Source organism: Argentina silus (assembly GCF_951799395.1).
Source record: "Argentina silus genome assembly, chromosome: 7".
NCBI classification, from domain to species: Eukaryota; Metazoa; Chordata; class Actinopteri; order Argentiniformes; family Argentinidae; genus Argentina; species Argentina silus.
The window spans coordinates 2,760,845-2,775,919 of record NC_139661.1 but is presented as its reverse complement, the minus strand read 5'-3'; the positions used below and the strand labels follow the sequence as shown (position 1 = coordinate 2,775,919).

Below are 15,075 nucleotides of genomic sequence, written 5' to 3'. Positions count from 1 at the left end.
CACTGCTGTTGCAAATTAAAAAAAGGTGTTTTCTTAAATCCTGCTTGGCTTTTGTCTGTTATTTCAGCTCTGTTTAAAAGCACTGTGGAAAGACGCTGCCCAGTGCTGTACTATGCCATTCGACATCATTCCTGCATACATTTATCCATATAAGACTAGGGCAAATGTCTCTGCCCAGTGTCTAATCATTAAAATCGTAAAGTAACCAGAAATCGACCGAAAAGGAGTCGGGCTTTGTAGTGAATCCAAACATTGAATGTTGTGAAAGGGAAAGTGGGTGCCATTACTAGTAAATAGCAGCACATACATATACAAGGCAGGCTATAGTTAGCTACGACAGTCTCCCATAAACAATATTTTGTTTATGTGTTTTTACATAAATACAGTATTGTACGAATCACAATAATAATTGATTGCAAAAAAGAGAACAAGATCAAGCTGTCATTGCATAACCGGAAGCATAGGTGACTTTGACAGGAAATGTAATTGGGCTGTTATTGTTGCCAGAGAGCTGCGAAAATGGCGGTGTCTCGTCGCTCCTCGCAACAACAACAGCAGCAGGGCACCCTGCAGTCTCCGCCACGAAACACCACTCTTTCGGCTAGTCCTCCGGGATCTCCACCGTCAATGGCTCTTGTTACGGCGACCGTCGTGCCTCCGGACGGCGAGCGTGAATGCAGCGGAGGTATGGAGATATCTTCGGCCTCCCCTGATCTTCCAGCCCCGGCCTCGGCCCTGGGTGGGAGTAGCGCGACGAGCTCTGCTACAACCACCCCCGGCGGGGGGAGTAGCAGCATCTCGAGCCCCGGGTCGGGAGGCACAAGCCCCGGTGACAGCGGCAGCGGGATCGGCGGAGCTTTTAGGGAGCTGTTCGAGGCCTGTCGGAATGGAGATGTGTCTCGGGTGAAGAGACTAGTCGACACGGTGAATGTGAATGCGAAGGACATGGCCGGGCGAAAATCTACCCCTCTTCATTTCGCTGCAGGTTAGCATTTTTTTTTTTTTGGGGGGGGGGGGGGGGGGGTTGTTGTCAACGTGTTAGCTCGAAAAGCAGCTGACGGTTTTTCGCCCGTCGTGCAGGTCCACCACTGCCATTTTGGTCCCTCATGATGGGACCAGGGATATTTCACACAGTATTTGACGTTGACCGTCTAGCGAGCCTAGTCGCTTGCGCAGGCCCACTTGGAAGTGAATAAATCAATAATAGCTACCTACTGTATTTCTTATTGAGATCCATCACCCTGTCTTTATTTTGGAGGAAACTCCAATTTCGCCTTTTCTCAAAAAATGTTGGGTGAAAATATTAGCGGTAGTTGATATGTTTAAAGGCAATTGTACACGTATAACAAGTGGAGTTGGTGTTCTACTCCTAAGCAGAGTATGTTTATATGTCTGGGTTAAAGTTAAACCTTGAAACGAAGTTGCAAATTTCGACTTGAGTGCAATCAATTGCCTGTGCGTTGTGGACTGATACCGAAGTAAGTTATCTATATGAATAACGTTTTTTTTTTTAAATAATGTACAAAGGCCCCATCCTCATTCGGTATGAACCTAGTACTAACCATGCAGTGACTCTCCCTCTCCCTATCAGGTTTTGGCAGAAAGGATGTGGTTGAACACCTCTTACAGACAGGAGCCAACGTTCATGCCAGAGATGATGGTGGGCTGATCCCCTTGCACAACGCCTGCTCCTTTGGCCACGCAGAAGTGGTCAGTCTCCTCCTGTGCCAAGGTGCAGACCCCAACGCACGCGACAACTGGAACTACACACCCCTGCACGAGGCAGCCATCAAGGGCAAGATCGACGTGTGCATCGGTAAGGGTCGCTGAAATGGTCCATGTTGTGCCTCGCCTGTATATGGACCCCCATGAGAAATAGTGTTATGTTGAAGTTTGAACAGGACTGATTTAATTGAATCAAATTGCCTGTGCTTCCATCACAGTGTTGCTCCAACATGGAGCGGATCCCAATATTCGCAATACTGATGGCAAGTCTGCCCTGGACCTGGCTGACCCCTCTGCCAAGGCTGTCCTGACCGGTGAGTGTCAACCAGTCCTGTTTTACCATCTCTTGACTCATGGCATCTCTGAACCTCGGTCTCACACCTCTGTCTGATTCTAACCTGCTCGTCATTTGTGTCCACTCAGGTGAGTACAAGAAGGACGAACTCCTGGAAGCAGCAAGGTGAGTCCTGGTGTACTCGTAGCTAGCTGTGTTCTGGTCATTGTTTGGTTTCAGTTGAGTCAAAGAGTCAGTTTTCGAACCATATAGTCTCTGTCGCAGACACAGCTGGTAGCCACCACTCTAATACAGACTGGCTCTTCTCTCCTTTGCTCTGCTCTTTTATGATGTTTGTGAAATGCTTCAGGAGTGGGAATGAAGAGAAACTGATGGCACTGCTGACTCCATTAAATGTCAACTGCCATGCAAGCGATGGCCGCAAGGTAAGCCGTATGCCAGTCACAAACATAGAAACACCACATGTCTATGCTGTATATATGGTTGTTGCAAATGACTTCACTTGTACACTAAACAATTGCGTTACGTGACAAGTAAGTCAGAGAAGTCCTGGGAGAATATGTGTTGTCATCATATTAAAAGAAAAGTCACAAGGTCGCTGTTGTTTTCAGTATTTAAAAACACCATCTAATTTTAGCAGGATTACATTATGTAGCGCAATATGAAGAGGCTTTATGTTATTGAATTGGAAAAGGATTTAGGCAGGGGAGGCTTAGATTTGAGTAAATGTATGTAGCCATATAGTGAGTTATGCCTCTATCAACTTGGCGTTCATAAATCTTGCCCATCTGTCTAAAACTTTAAGATCCTGTCGTTTGTCACCCATACCTTTGTACATGGGGTACACTTACCTTTAACCTTACCCTTTCCAACCATTCTCTGTATGTAACCTTGCCTAGTAATTTCACCGTTTATTTGGAAACATATGAGCAACCGTTTCCTAAACCAAACAGTTTTAGGTTTTCCCTCAGGAATTCATACGTAATGTCTGGACATTCATTATTATGATTTTTCTCTCATTTAGTCTATATGTTTCAGACATTCCATATTAGGTTGGAGGTGACACATTGACTTTCATCATAAAATGTCCTGAGGGTTTTGTGGAGATAGGGTGGTTGTTTTGGATTGATTTGAAGCTTTGCTTTGTTTGTAGTTGTTGATGGGTTGAGTACATCAGAGGGGATTTGGGCTTTCCAGAGCTCTCTTTTACCCATGGCATTATCATTAGACAATTACATTCTGTGAGTGTCTCCTTGAAATGTCACAAAGCTCTACTTTGCATAGGTAAATTTGGACTAGCTTTGGATCATTTGTTTTGTTTGTGTCGTTGTTGTTGTTGTTGTTGTTTTCCCCTTCGTTCTGTTTGGCTTCAGTTTTATTTACTCCGTTTTCACCCCTTGTGCCATGAAGGAGAAAGTCATAATTAAAAAGCGTCTATTTCTCCGTTGACAAGGAACCGTAATCTAATTTTCATATTAATAATTCATAGGATTGGCAAGGATTAGCAATATTTATGTGTCTCCTTAATTTTCTCTGTGGGCGTATTTAAGTCTTACTGATTATTCTCTGTTATTATTTAGCTGCGAGGGTTTTTTCACACATTACCGTATATACCTAAATGACATTTAGGAAATTCTCTTTTTACTTCATTCTCATCGTTAGGGCTGTTTCCTCCTCCGTCCTTTGTTTTGTTGGGTCATGTTTGGGTTCATATGAGAACCTGAGCCATTTGTCAAGACTCTGCGGAACACTGTGCTGACACCAACACACTCCCTGCACCTCGGTGACCAGTACAAGGCACTGGGTCTTTCCCTTGGGGCATCAACAGAGATGTGTCTTGCCCTGAAAATACTATGGAGCGTCGGTGAAAGAAAAAGTCACATTTTCCCTTAACTGTGTACTCACTGTGCCCTAGTGTCACTTTGAATTCAGACAATATATACTGGGATGGGTTACTGCAGTGTATTTATCTCTTTATTAACTACAAGGTGATAGAATTGTCCTCTCTTGCTGTGAAACGACGATGGTATCATTTTGTAATTTTATGTTTCGTTTTGTTTTCTGTGTGACTCTGGCGACATTGTCGATCAGTCAACATCCCAAAAAATGCTGGTAAGTTTCTTTTGTTAACAGCCACCTGATTGATGCACTGTTGTGATTATTTTTTTTATTTTTTTTCCAATATGATGGCTCTCACACGCATATAATGGACCTGGGTGCACTGGTCATTTTCATTGTGTGGGTGGGTCGGGGGGTGGGGGGGGGGGGTGGGTCGGTGCTGAGGCAATAACCCTCCCATTGGATTTGGAAAGCAAAAAAAAGAAAAGCAAAAAAAAAAATCCACATTGTCTGCTTGTCAGAATGCCCCCCCCCCCCCCCGCACCCCCTCTCTAACTGCTTCACACTCACCCACCTCCTCCGAGTTCAGTCACTCGCTCTTCAATCAATGTTGTCTGCTCTTTTTTGACGATCACATGTGCATGTCTGGTAGCCTGTATCTGCATTTTGTCAATCAGTGTGTGTGTGTGTGTGTGTGTGTGTGTGATTTGTGTCCACTTCTCACTTCTAATCTGAATGGGTCATTACACCTCAGTAAAGCCAAACAGAAATCAATCCTTAGCTCAATTGTAAGTGCTGTGCTGTCACTCATTCCTTTTTGTGTTTGTATCTTTGTGATTGCCCTTTTTTTTTTTCTTTTTTTTTTATCTCACACTGAATGGTGCTCTCCTGATTTGGTTCACTTTTTTACTCTGTCCTCTCCGAACGATACAACTGTCCTCAACCCGAGTTTTGCCGTGGTCGTCTTTTGTCTTGATACCTGTGCATGCAACCAACTGTGTCTTCCCCTTTTTTGTATGTGAGCGCTAAACTGAAGCTGCTGTCGACTCAAGACTGGAGAGTCGTAATCTATTCCACAGCTATGCTTTCACTAACATTTTGTTTTGTTTGGCTGAAATGGGCGCCGTGAGATTTGAAATGGCCTGTACAGGCATACGCAAACACAGTCTTTCATACAGTAGAACGCATTCTTAGCCAGGCTTTTGGAAACCAGCATCTTTTGTGTCATTTATTTTGAAAGAAGGAGTGTAGTTGAGGCAGTTACATCTCACCGAGTTATTGACGCATAGGCCTTACCAGTGTGTTTGATTTATCGTCAACCTTTCAGTATATTGTTGGAAGTCAGTTCTTTCTCTCTTCCTCCAACATGTCTTAACTTTTGTTTTTTTAAGGAACTATTTGACCTAAAAAGTAGACGTGAGGCTCTGAGGTAGACAATCTGACGATCAATTCAATCAGACCTAACACAGGAATGGTGGTGGTTAAGGTTGATAGTGCATAGGTTGTACTAGAACCATTTTGAGCTTGCAGTAATCCGCGCTTCTGAGCATAATCAGCCAGTCCGTCTGTCTCTGTGTCTGTCTCTCTCTCTCTCTCTCTCGCTGCCTCTCTCTGCCTGCCTCCCTGAAGGCAGTGTATGTACCGAGGTGCAGTGTCAGCTCTGCATCGAATGACTTGTCCTCTCTTGCAGTCCACCCCTCTGCACCTGGCCGCCGGCTACAACCGCGTCCGCATCGTTCAGCTTCTCCTGCAGCACGGAGCAGACGTCCACGCAAAGGACAAAGGGTAGGGTGAGGGGGATGGTGGGGGTGGGGGGGGGGGGGGGTCTCTCTCTCTCTCTTTCTCACACATTCACACACAGTCGTGTAAGTCTCAACCACATACCGTACTGACGAGTAGAAGAGAGAACTTTGGGAATCGACGGCGAATGCACACGCTAAACACAATGACTTGATCTCATCTACAGTGGCCTGGTCCCCCTTCACAACGCCTGCTCCTACGGCCATTTTGAAGTCACAGAGCTTCTCCTCAAGGTAGGGCCGCCCCCCCCGTTGACACGTCACGTCACCCATTGCTCTGCAATATATAATATATATATAAAATATATATATTGTTTCAAATGTTGTCACTTTTGTGACTTTGTTGTAGCATGGAGCGTGTGTGAACGCCATGGACCTGTGGCAGTTCACCCCTTTGCACGAGGCTGCCTCGAAGAACCGCGTGGAGGTGTGCTCCCTGCTGCTCAGTCACGGCGCTGACCCCACCCTGCTCAACTGCCACAGCAAGAGCGCTGTGGACATGGCCCCCACCCCAGAGCTCAAAGAGAGGCTCACCTGTAAGTAGAGCTGGAGACCAGAACCCCCCCCCCCCACACACACACACACACACACACTGTATACACACACAGACACGCAGAAACACTCATGATCCATGTCGAAGAAATAAATGCACTGTTCACTATTGCTCACTCGCAAACGACAGACATGAGGCAACTCGCACACCAACGAGAATTTCTCAGTGCTCAATGCTCATTGTAGTTTCTTCTCCCTTTTTGCCTTCTCTTTCTAGACGAGTTCAAAGGTCACTCCCTGCTCCAGGCCGCTCGTGAGGCAGACACGGCGAAGGTGAAGAAGACCCTGGCTCTGGAAATCATCAGCTTCAAACACCCGCAGACCAACGAGACGGCGCTGGTGAGACCCGGCTCCCCGACGCTAACACTTTGTGACGCTTTATGTAACGCTCGATACCTACTCGTTTGGAAAGCTCTTGAGGAACGTTTCAGGAGTTTGAGCCAAAAGACTTGCGTGTATGTCTACTGTTATGTATCGGGGTTTGATAAACAGTGATTCACGGAGCTGTTTTGTGGTCTTGTTTCCAGCACTGCGCCGTCGCCTCCCCGCACCCCAAACGGAAGCAGGTGACGGAGCTGCTGCTCCGTAAAGGGGCCAACATCAACGAGAAGAACAAAGAGTAAGACTCCTAGAACGCCTCGAGACAGACCGCTATTGTGTTAAATCTGCTCCAGTGAGTGTCTCATAACAGTATCTCTGTCTCTGTCTCTCTCTCTCTCTCTCTCTCTCTCTCTCTTTCTGTCTCTCTCTCTAGCTTCATGACTGCCCTGCATGTCGCGGCCGAGAGGGCTCACAACGACATCCTGGAGGTGCTGCAGAAACATGGGGCCAAGGTACGTCCACCGTGACACGATCGCAACGGTTCCGTCGAAGTCCGACATCTCTTTGACGACCGTCGCACGCAAATGTTTTTCCTTTTTCCCCCCAACGCTGTACGTTTCACTTTGACTCGAGTCCAACGGGATGTCTAAGCTCTTGGTTTTCGGTGGTCTTCTGTTGAGTGCAGGTGAACGTGGTGGACACTCTGGGGCAGACGGCCCTCCACAGAGCAGCCATGGCCGGTCACATCCAGACCTGCAGACTGCTGCTAAGCTACGGGGCCGATCCCTCCATCATCTCCCTGCAGGGCTTCACAGCCTCCCAGATGGGCAACGAGGCAGTGCAGCAGATCCTCAATGGTACAGGGGGCTGTGGCCGTGGGTCGGTGGGTGGGTTAGTGGGGATAATATATATAATATATATATATATATATATGCCATTTAGATGACACTTTTATCCAAAGCGACTTACATTGCAGTGAGTGCATACATTTCAGTACATTTAAGTATTGATTATGCTCACACAGCTGTGCTCTCTGAAAGTCTTGGTGTGTGTTACGGTGAAAGTAATGCCGTGTTGTTGTTGCCCTTGGCTATTTTTCCCCCTCCCCTCCAGAAAATGTCCCGACTCGCAACTCTGATGTCGACTACCGTTTCCTTGAAGCTGCAAAAGCTGGGGATTTGGACACTGTGCAGGTAAGCTGATTGGCTTCCTAGAGTCTCTGGGTCTTGAATGCAATCATAATGCACGCATCAGTGATGATCTATGTATCGACGATCTCGATTCTCACTCATTCTTAAGTTTCCATTGAATAGCACCTAACACATCCCAGATTGTGCCTTTAAGCTTTCTGTCGTGTGTGTGTGTGTGTGTGTGTGTGTGTGTGTGTGTGTGTGTGTGTGTGTGTGTGTGTGTGTGTGTGTGTGTGTGTGTGTGTGTGTGTGTGTGTGTGTGTGTGTGTGTGTGTGTGTGTGTGTGTGTGTGTGTGTGTGTGTGTGTGTTGCAGCAACTGTGCACGCCTCAGAATGTGAACTGCCGTGACCTGGAGGGTCGCCACTCCACCCCTCTCCACTTCGCCGCAGGCTACAACCGCGTGGCTGTGGTGGAGTACCTGTTACATCACGGAGCCGACGTGCACGCCAAAGACAAGGGGTACGTTCCTGGTTCACCACAGCCCCGCCCTGTCTCTGTGCTTGCTCTCGTCTTTGACAGGACTAATCACTTTTCTGTCGGACCGACGGTTACCGTAGTCTCCGACTAGGGCTGCTGTCTTCGTCATCGGCACGTTGAGCGAGATCCGTCGGGACAAAAAAAAAAAAGGGGGGGGGGGGGGGCTTTGGTTTTGCATCGAATCCATCTCAAACTCGGGGGGGGTCTTCACATTGTTTTGTTTTGTTTGCCACACAGCGGCCTGGTCCCCCTCCACAACGCCTGCTCGTACGGCCACTACGAGGTGGCAGAGCTCCTGGTGCGACACGGGGCGTCGGTGAACGTGGCCGACCTGTGGAAGTTCACACCGCTGCACGAGGCTGCCGCCAAGGGCAAATACGAGATCTGCAAACTGCTGCTCAAAGTAAAGCCTTCTCTGCTCTCCGCATCTCTCCTCTTGTGGAAAAAAAACCCAACTGTCTCTCTGACACAAGGCTACACGCTAAATTTGTTATGTCAAACAGGAAAGTGTTTATGATGACGATGATGGTATTCACTTTGTACGGGGGAAACAATTTTCATAGAGGTATAGCTCAAAGCATTCATATGATAATGTTCCTGACACACGCATTCCTCTGTTGTCGTCCTGTCCAGCACGGAGCGGACCCCACCAAGAAGAACCGGGATGGGAACATGCCCCTGGACATGGTGAAGGACGGAGACACGGACATCCAGGACCTGCTGAGGGGAGACGCCGCCCTGCTGGACGCCGCCAAGAAGGGCTGCCTGGCCCGTGTCCAGAAACTCTGCAGCCCCGAGAACATCAACTGTAGGGACACACAGGGACGCAACTCTACCCCGCTGCACCTCGCAGGTACTGGGAGCCCGTCCCCTAAGCCCTCAACCGGCTGCTTCTGCTCGACCAGACCCGGGTTCATTAGACCAAACGTAGTCGAATTCTCAATTACAATGACAATTCAATGGACTGCTCACATAAGTGTATGACATGCAAGCATGACTTTTGTCCGACTTTTTTTCCCTAATACTTTGGGTCTTTGACGTTTGGCCGGAAGATGTTTGTGAGTTGATTGTGTGTGTGATTCTTGCTCTCCTCCGCCCCAGCCGGCTACAACAACCTGGAGGTGGCGGAATATCTCCTGGAACACGGGGCGGACGTCAACGCTCAGGACAAAGGAGGACTCATCCCGCTGCACAACGCTGCCTCCTACGGAGTGAGTCATCCTGTACCGCCACATGCCTCATCAAAGACCACTGGCCGCTGTACAATACAAGGCTACGCTTACAAGGAGACAAACTCCTACACTCGGGCAGAAAAAGTTATAAAGCCCTAAAGTAACCGTGGTCGGTAAATTGAATGTTTCATAGCTAGAGGCCGATGACGGCGTAGCTCTCGTCACTGATATCCTTCTCTCCTCCAGCACGTGGACATCGCAGCCCTCCTGATCAAGTACAACACGTGTGTCAATGCCACAGACAAGTGGGCCTTCACTCCCCTCCACGAGGCGGCTCAGAAGGGCCGTACCCAGCTGTGTGCCCTGCTGCTGGCCCACGGAGCCGACCCCACCATGAAGAACCAGGAGGGGCAGACGGCACTGGACCTGGCCACGGTACCGCTCCTGGACTTGGGACTGCTACTTATGCATCAGTTGGCAGTGCCCTCAAACTTAACGATTGCTGTTGTTTATTTATTTCCATCCATATGCTTTTAACTTCAGTCCGAGATTTGGACCCCCCCCCCTCCCTCAAATCACTTGTCATCCTCGAACTAACTCTACTACTCTGGATGTCTCTTCCCTTGCCCCCCCTCAGGCTGATGACATCCGCGCCCTGCTGATGGACGCCATGCCCCCCGACGCCCTCCCCAGCTGTTTCAAGCCCCAGGCCACGGTGGTGAGCGCCTCAGTCATCTCCCCGGCCTCCACCCCCTCCTGTCTGTCTGCAGCCAGCAGCATCGACAACCTGGCCGGGCCCCTCAACGAGCTAGGCGCCACCGGGACCTCGGGGGTGGCCGACGGGGCCACAGGCTCCGACAGAAAGGAGGGAGAACGTAAGTAGCAACACGGAGGCAGGGTCTGGGTTTCTACAAGTCCATTAAGGAAGTAGGGAGAGGATGAGTTAAGGAGCCGCACAGGTCAGATCAGGGTTTGGGTTTCTAGCCTGTCAAAGGTCTCTCCTCCTCCGACGACGACTACGATCTTCAACAGCTACCCACTATCTCAAGTCTTCAAACTTCTAAAACAACTTCTTTCTACTCAATGTTTTAGATCAGTGTCTAAGTATTCAGCAGAGGGGGGAGAAATGGTTTCCTAATTTGTGCTTGCAATGTTGTTCCAGTGGCGATGCTGGATATGAACATCAGTCAGTTCCTGAAGAGCTTGGGTCTGGAGCACCTGAGGGACATCTTTGAGAGGGAGCAGGTGAGGCCACTATATTGTTTCCAACTCCTATCCCACCAGTCAGAGGTGTCACGTCATCTATGTTTTCTCCTCTTGGGGGAACTGTTGTCAAGTAAACATGAAGCAGGCCTGCCTGCTGCCTGCCACAGTGTACTCACCATGCGTTGCTGTGCCAGATCTCTCTGGACGTGCTGGCGGACATGGGCCACGAGGAGCTGAAGGAGATTGGGATCAACGCCTACGGCCACCGCCACAAGCTCATCAAGGGCGTGGAGAGGCTGCTGGGGGGGGGACAAGGTCAGGACACACCTCCATACAAGTCTCTGAGGATCTATCATGGCATAGGTTTTCATTATCTTTACCCTCAAAACACTCACAGTATAGGTGTGTAACAGGAGCGATGTTTTCTCTCAGGTGCCAATCCTTACCTGACATTCCACTGTGCCAACCAGGGCACGGTCCTCATCGACCTAGCCCCCGATGACAAGGAGTGCCAATCCGTGGAAGAGGAGGTGGGTTCATCGTACTGTGTTCTCAGCTTCGCTTAAAACACGGGATCTTGACATAAATAAAACATAAACATAACTGTCATAGAGAATCTCCATTGAAAGTGTGATTTAGTCTATTGCTAGGCTTAATCTGTGTCTGGGGAAAAAACGGACCCGCCCGACTAGTAGCTCCTGTCACTCAATCAGTAAAGTATGCCATGATGTCATGTAATCCTGCGACACTGAGACGTGTGTGTGTGTGTGTTTCCTTCAGATGCAGAGCACCATCAGAGAGCACCGAGATGGAGGCAACGCAGGAGGGGTGTTCAGCAGATACAACATCATCAAGGTGAGCTCAAACTAACAATACAACACCGTCCATATGACTCTCTCTGTCTACATTTATTGTCACTTTATTGTCACTTTATTTTGTTGTTTGTGATGTGAGCTGCTCTAACGCCTTCATTTCCCCTCGGGGATCAATTGTCTGTCCATGCAGATCCAGAAGATTGTCAATAAGAAGCTGAGGGAGCGATACACACATCGCCAGAAGGAGATCTCAGATGAGAACCACAACCACCACAATGAACGCATGCTCTTCCATGGTAACCACACTTCATATGACTGCCTCGTTTGCTTGTTTTTGTCCTTCCATTTTGGGGTAATGTCTAACTGACCATTACCAACGGTGAAAGGTTTTGTCGCCATTTTTCACTATTTAGAATGATTGCAATTGACGCTGTGTGTCGTTCTTGACATGGCTGCTCTCGTGTACCTTTAGGTTCTCCGTTCATAAATGCCATCATACACAAAGGCTTTGACGAGCGCCACGCCTACATCGGAGGGATGTTCGGAGCGGGCATCTACTTTGCAGAGAACTCCTCCAAGAGCAACCAGTATGTGTACGGCATCGGGGGAGGCACCGGCTGCCCCACTCACAAAGACCGCTCCTGTTACCTGTGCCACAGGTGAGACGTGGATCTGTCGTACAGTGAAGTGATCTCTCCAAAGGCCCGAGAGTTTGGGGTGCAAATATGGCGTCGTAACTCGCTTGTGAATAGAAAAGCCCCCATTGAATAAGTCAGGAATAAAGGAATGTCTTGTTCCCGTTGTGTTGTGCAACAACATATGACACCTTGTCCCTGTTTCCTGTGCGTACAGGCAAATGCTGTTCTGCCGGGTGACGCTGGGGAAGTCCTTCCTCCAGTTCAGTGCTATGAAGATGGCCCACGCTCCTCCGGGGCACCACTCTGTGATTGGTAGGCCCAGCGTTAACGGCCTGGCCTACGCAGAGTACGTCATCTACAGAGGGGAGCAGGTGAGCGTCCACAGACGACCCAATGAGAAGACATGTAGTCATTAGTCAAGATGGAGACGTCGTTAAACCCATAGTCAATCTGACAATAATCTCCCAATTCCAAGTCAACCCCCCAGAGTCCAGCCCTACCGAGGCACTTGTGTTGATTTTAAAGGATTGAATATGTTTGAAAGGGTGTACGCTGTCATGCCACCACAAGGTGGGGCTGTTACCATATTTGTATCTGTCCAACCTTTTGAGCGCTACACAAAGTGCCTAGGAATAGGGGCTAGTAGTCTATTAATCTAAAATTGGGCACATGTCAGATAGTTTGATAAAAGTGAAATTGTTGTAATTGTTCAATTTAATCAAATTCATGGGCAATAGTCAAGTTAATATTTGCTCTCTACAATGTCTTCTCTACCTCATGTGTTTGCAGGCCTTTCCAGAGTATCTCATCACCTATCAGATCCTTAAGCCGGAGAGCACAGCCCAGTCTGCTGCAGGAGCAGAGCAGAAGTCCTAGTCCTGCACCAGAAGAACCACAAACACAGTTACTGAACGCAGCTCCGACCCTACACCAGACCAGGGCTTCTTGGTGTTGCTTTTAATTATTGTTTTCCTTTTTGTCGTACCACCTAAATCCTTTTTATTTCTCATCACCGGGTTCCATTATTTGGTCCAGTAGAATTAACGGTGACTGGTCAAAACATATGAAATATACTGTATATTATCTCCTACTCGTGGTGACAGTCTGTCTGTTTCCTTTTTGAATTGGCTGCATGTATGGACGCATGTGTGGCCCAATAGCGTGTGTGGGTTTCCACTACCCCCCCCCCCATGGCGAGGGCGTTGAGTAGTAGACTGAGTTCTGCCCTGCAGTGTCATAATTGTAACCGGTATTGTTCTCACCTCATCATGCCTTGACTTGGAGGATCACCTCTCTTCACCCTGTTGTTCCCAACCAAAGTCTATAACCTCTGTAATACTGGCCCCATCCTACACACCGTAAAGTCATCGAATGGCGTATGACATTTGAACATGATAATGATACCAATAACACTACTAAATGGATTATTTAACAGTATTGATATACTGTAATTCTTTTCTTTTTTAAACAATTTAAATTACTGCTGAACACTAGATTTTTTGGGGTTTTGTGTTCTGCTGTTTTTGTTTGGGGCATATTCCAATTGGAACAGAACATCAGGGAAATGGGAAGAGAACAATCATCTACTCAAACATTCTATTGTAAGTTGCACAAGAAAATATGTGAACTCCACAACCCAGATTGCCATGGTCTTATTCATGGCCGTCCCATGTGTAAGGATTTGCACTTTTAACTAGAAAATATTTAAGTTATTTGAAATTAATTGCAAATGTTATGGGAAAAAATGTTTATGTACAGGTTGTGTAAATGGATGTGTATAACTGTTGATGTTTAACAATGTCATTTGAGTTGTATTGTAAATGAAGTCAAAATTACTTTCTGGCCTTCTTGATTCTCTCTACTTTTTGAATAAACGTCGTCCACGTAAGAGCATCAGTCTCTTTATTGACACTTTTACTACAATTTCTCTTTACGGTTGTTAGATATAGTCGTACATAATACATGATATGCTGTTTATAAAGCTAAACATCTTTAATGTTCCTAAACTGTACAAGGTGGAACATGTTGAAGTAGTACAGGTAACTATGTAGTTGCACACTCTTAGAATGAGTATAGAAGCATTCCTCAAGCTAAATATGAAAGACAAAGTAGGGCTATATGATTGCAACACATTAGAAGGCACAATAAGACAATAGTGACACCCAGCCCAAATGGAGTATGATTTTGTAGCACATTCCCCTACTGAAATGATTGCAGCTAAAATATAAATAAAAGAATGACTTGAATGAATCACAAATGACTGAAACAAAGCTAGAAGCCACTTTGGATGCTGTAGAACATACAGTTGTTCTAACCAGGAGGAGGCCTTGCAGTAGGTCTTGCAGTAGGCTTTGCAGGAGGCCTTGCAATAGGCCTTGCAGTAGGTCTTGCAGTAGGCCTTGCAGTAGGCTGTGGAGTAGGCCTTGCAGTAGGCCTTGGAGTACGCCTTGGCCTTGGAGTACGCCTTGGCCTTGGAGTACGTCTTGGCCTTGGAGTACGCCTTGGCCTTGGAGTACGCCTTGGCCTTGGAGTACGTCTTGGCCTTGGAGTACGCCTTGGCCTTGGAGTACGCCTTGGCCTTGGAGTACGTCTTGGCCTTGGAGTACGCCTTGGCCTTTGAGTACGCCTTACGGTAGACTTTGTAGTACAATCTGCAGGCTTTGGAGTAGGCTTTATGTCTGGCCGATGTAAGACTATAATAGGAGGTTGGACCCCAATATACATAGGGTATCGGGAATAGGAGGAGTACATAGGGTTTTGGAAATAGGGGGAGGAGATCGATTTCTGGAAATAGGGGGAGGAGATAGATTTCTGGAAATAGGGGGAGGAGATAGATTTTTGGAAATAAGAGACGATAGATTTTGGGAAATTGGAGGAAGAGATAGATTTTGGGAAATAGGAGGGGATAGATTTTGGGAAATTGGAGGAGGAGATGGGGTATGTGGGGAACTTAGGATATTTGGGATCAGGATATAATCTAAATGAGACCTTTTCTGGGAGACCGTTTTTGAGCATGAGCGGTCCAGGCTGTAGAGAGTTGTCTGT

The 15,075-nt window shown here is 47.5% G+C and overlaps 1 protein-coding gene across 1 annotated transcript; it reads left to right on the top strand.

The window, feature by feature from the left end:
• Positions 1 to 511: 511 nt before the first annotated feature.
• LOC310807422 (poly [ADP-ribose] polymerase tankyrase-1-like) lies at positions 512 to 13,918 on the top strand. The gene is made up of 28 exons (XM_083673911.1): positions 512 to 985; positions 1,592 to 1,816; positions 1,944 to 2,039; positions 2,149 to 2,185; positions 2,370 to 2,445; positions 4,112 to 4,132; positions 5,550 to 5,644; positions 5,826 to 5,892; positions 6,008 to 6,194; positions 6,428 to 6,549; positions 6,738 to 6,829; positions 6,965 to 7,043; positions 7,217 to 7,388; positions 7,645 to 7,724; positions 8,036 to 8,181; positions 8,437 to 8,602; positions 8,833 to 9,052; positions 9,301 to 9,410; positions 9,618 to 9,806; positions 10,009 to 10,246; positions 10,534 to 10,616; positions 10,772 to 10,892; positions 11,010 to 11,107; positions 11,358 to 11,432; positions 11,583 to 11,688; positions 11,865 to 12,051; positions 12,245 to 12,401; positions 12,820 to 13,918. Exons 1-28 carry the CDS (start codon positions 520 to 522, stop codon positions 12,904 to 12,906), a joined length of 3,798 nt encoding a protein of 1,265 aa, XP_083530037.1. The 5' UTR covers positions 512 to 519; the 3' UTR covers positions 12,907 to 13,918.
• Positions 13,919 to 15,075: the final 1,157 nt, after the last annotated feature.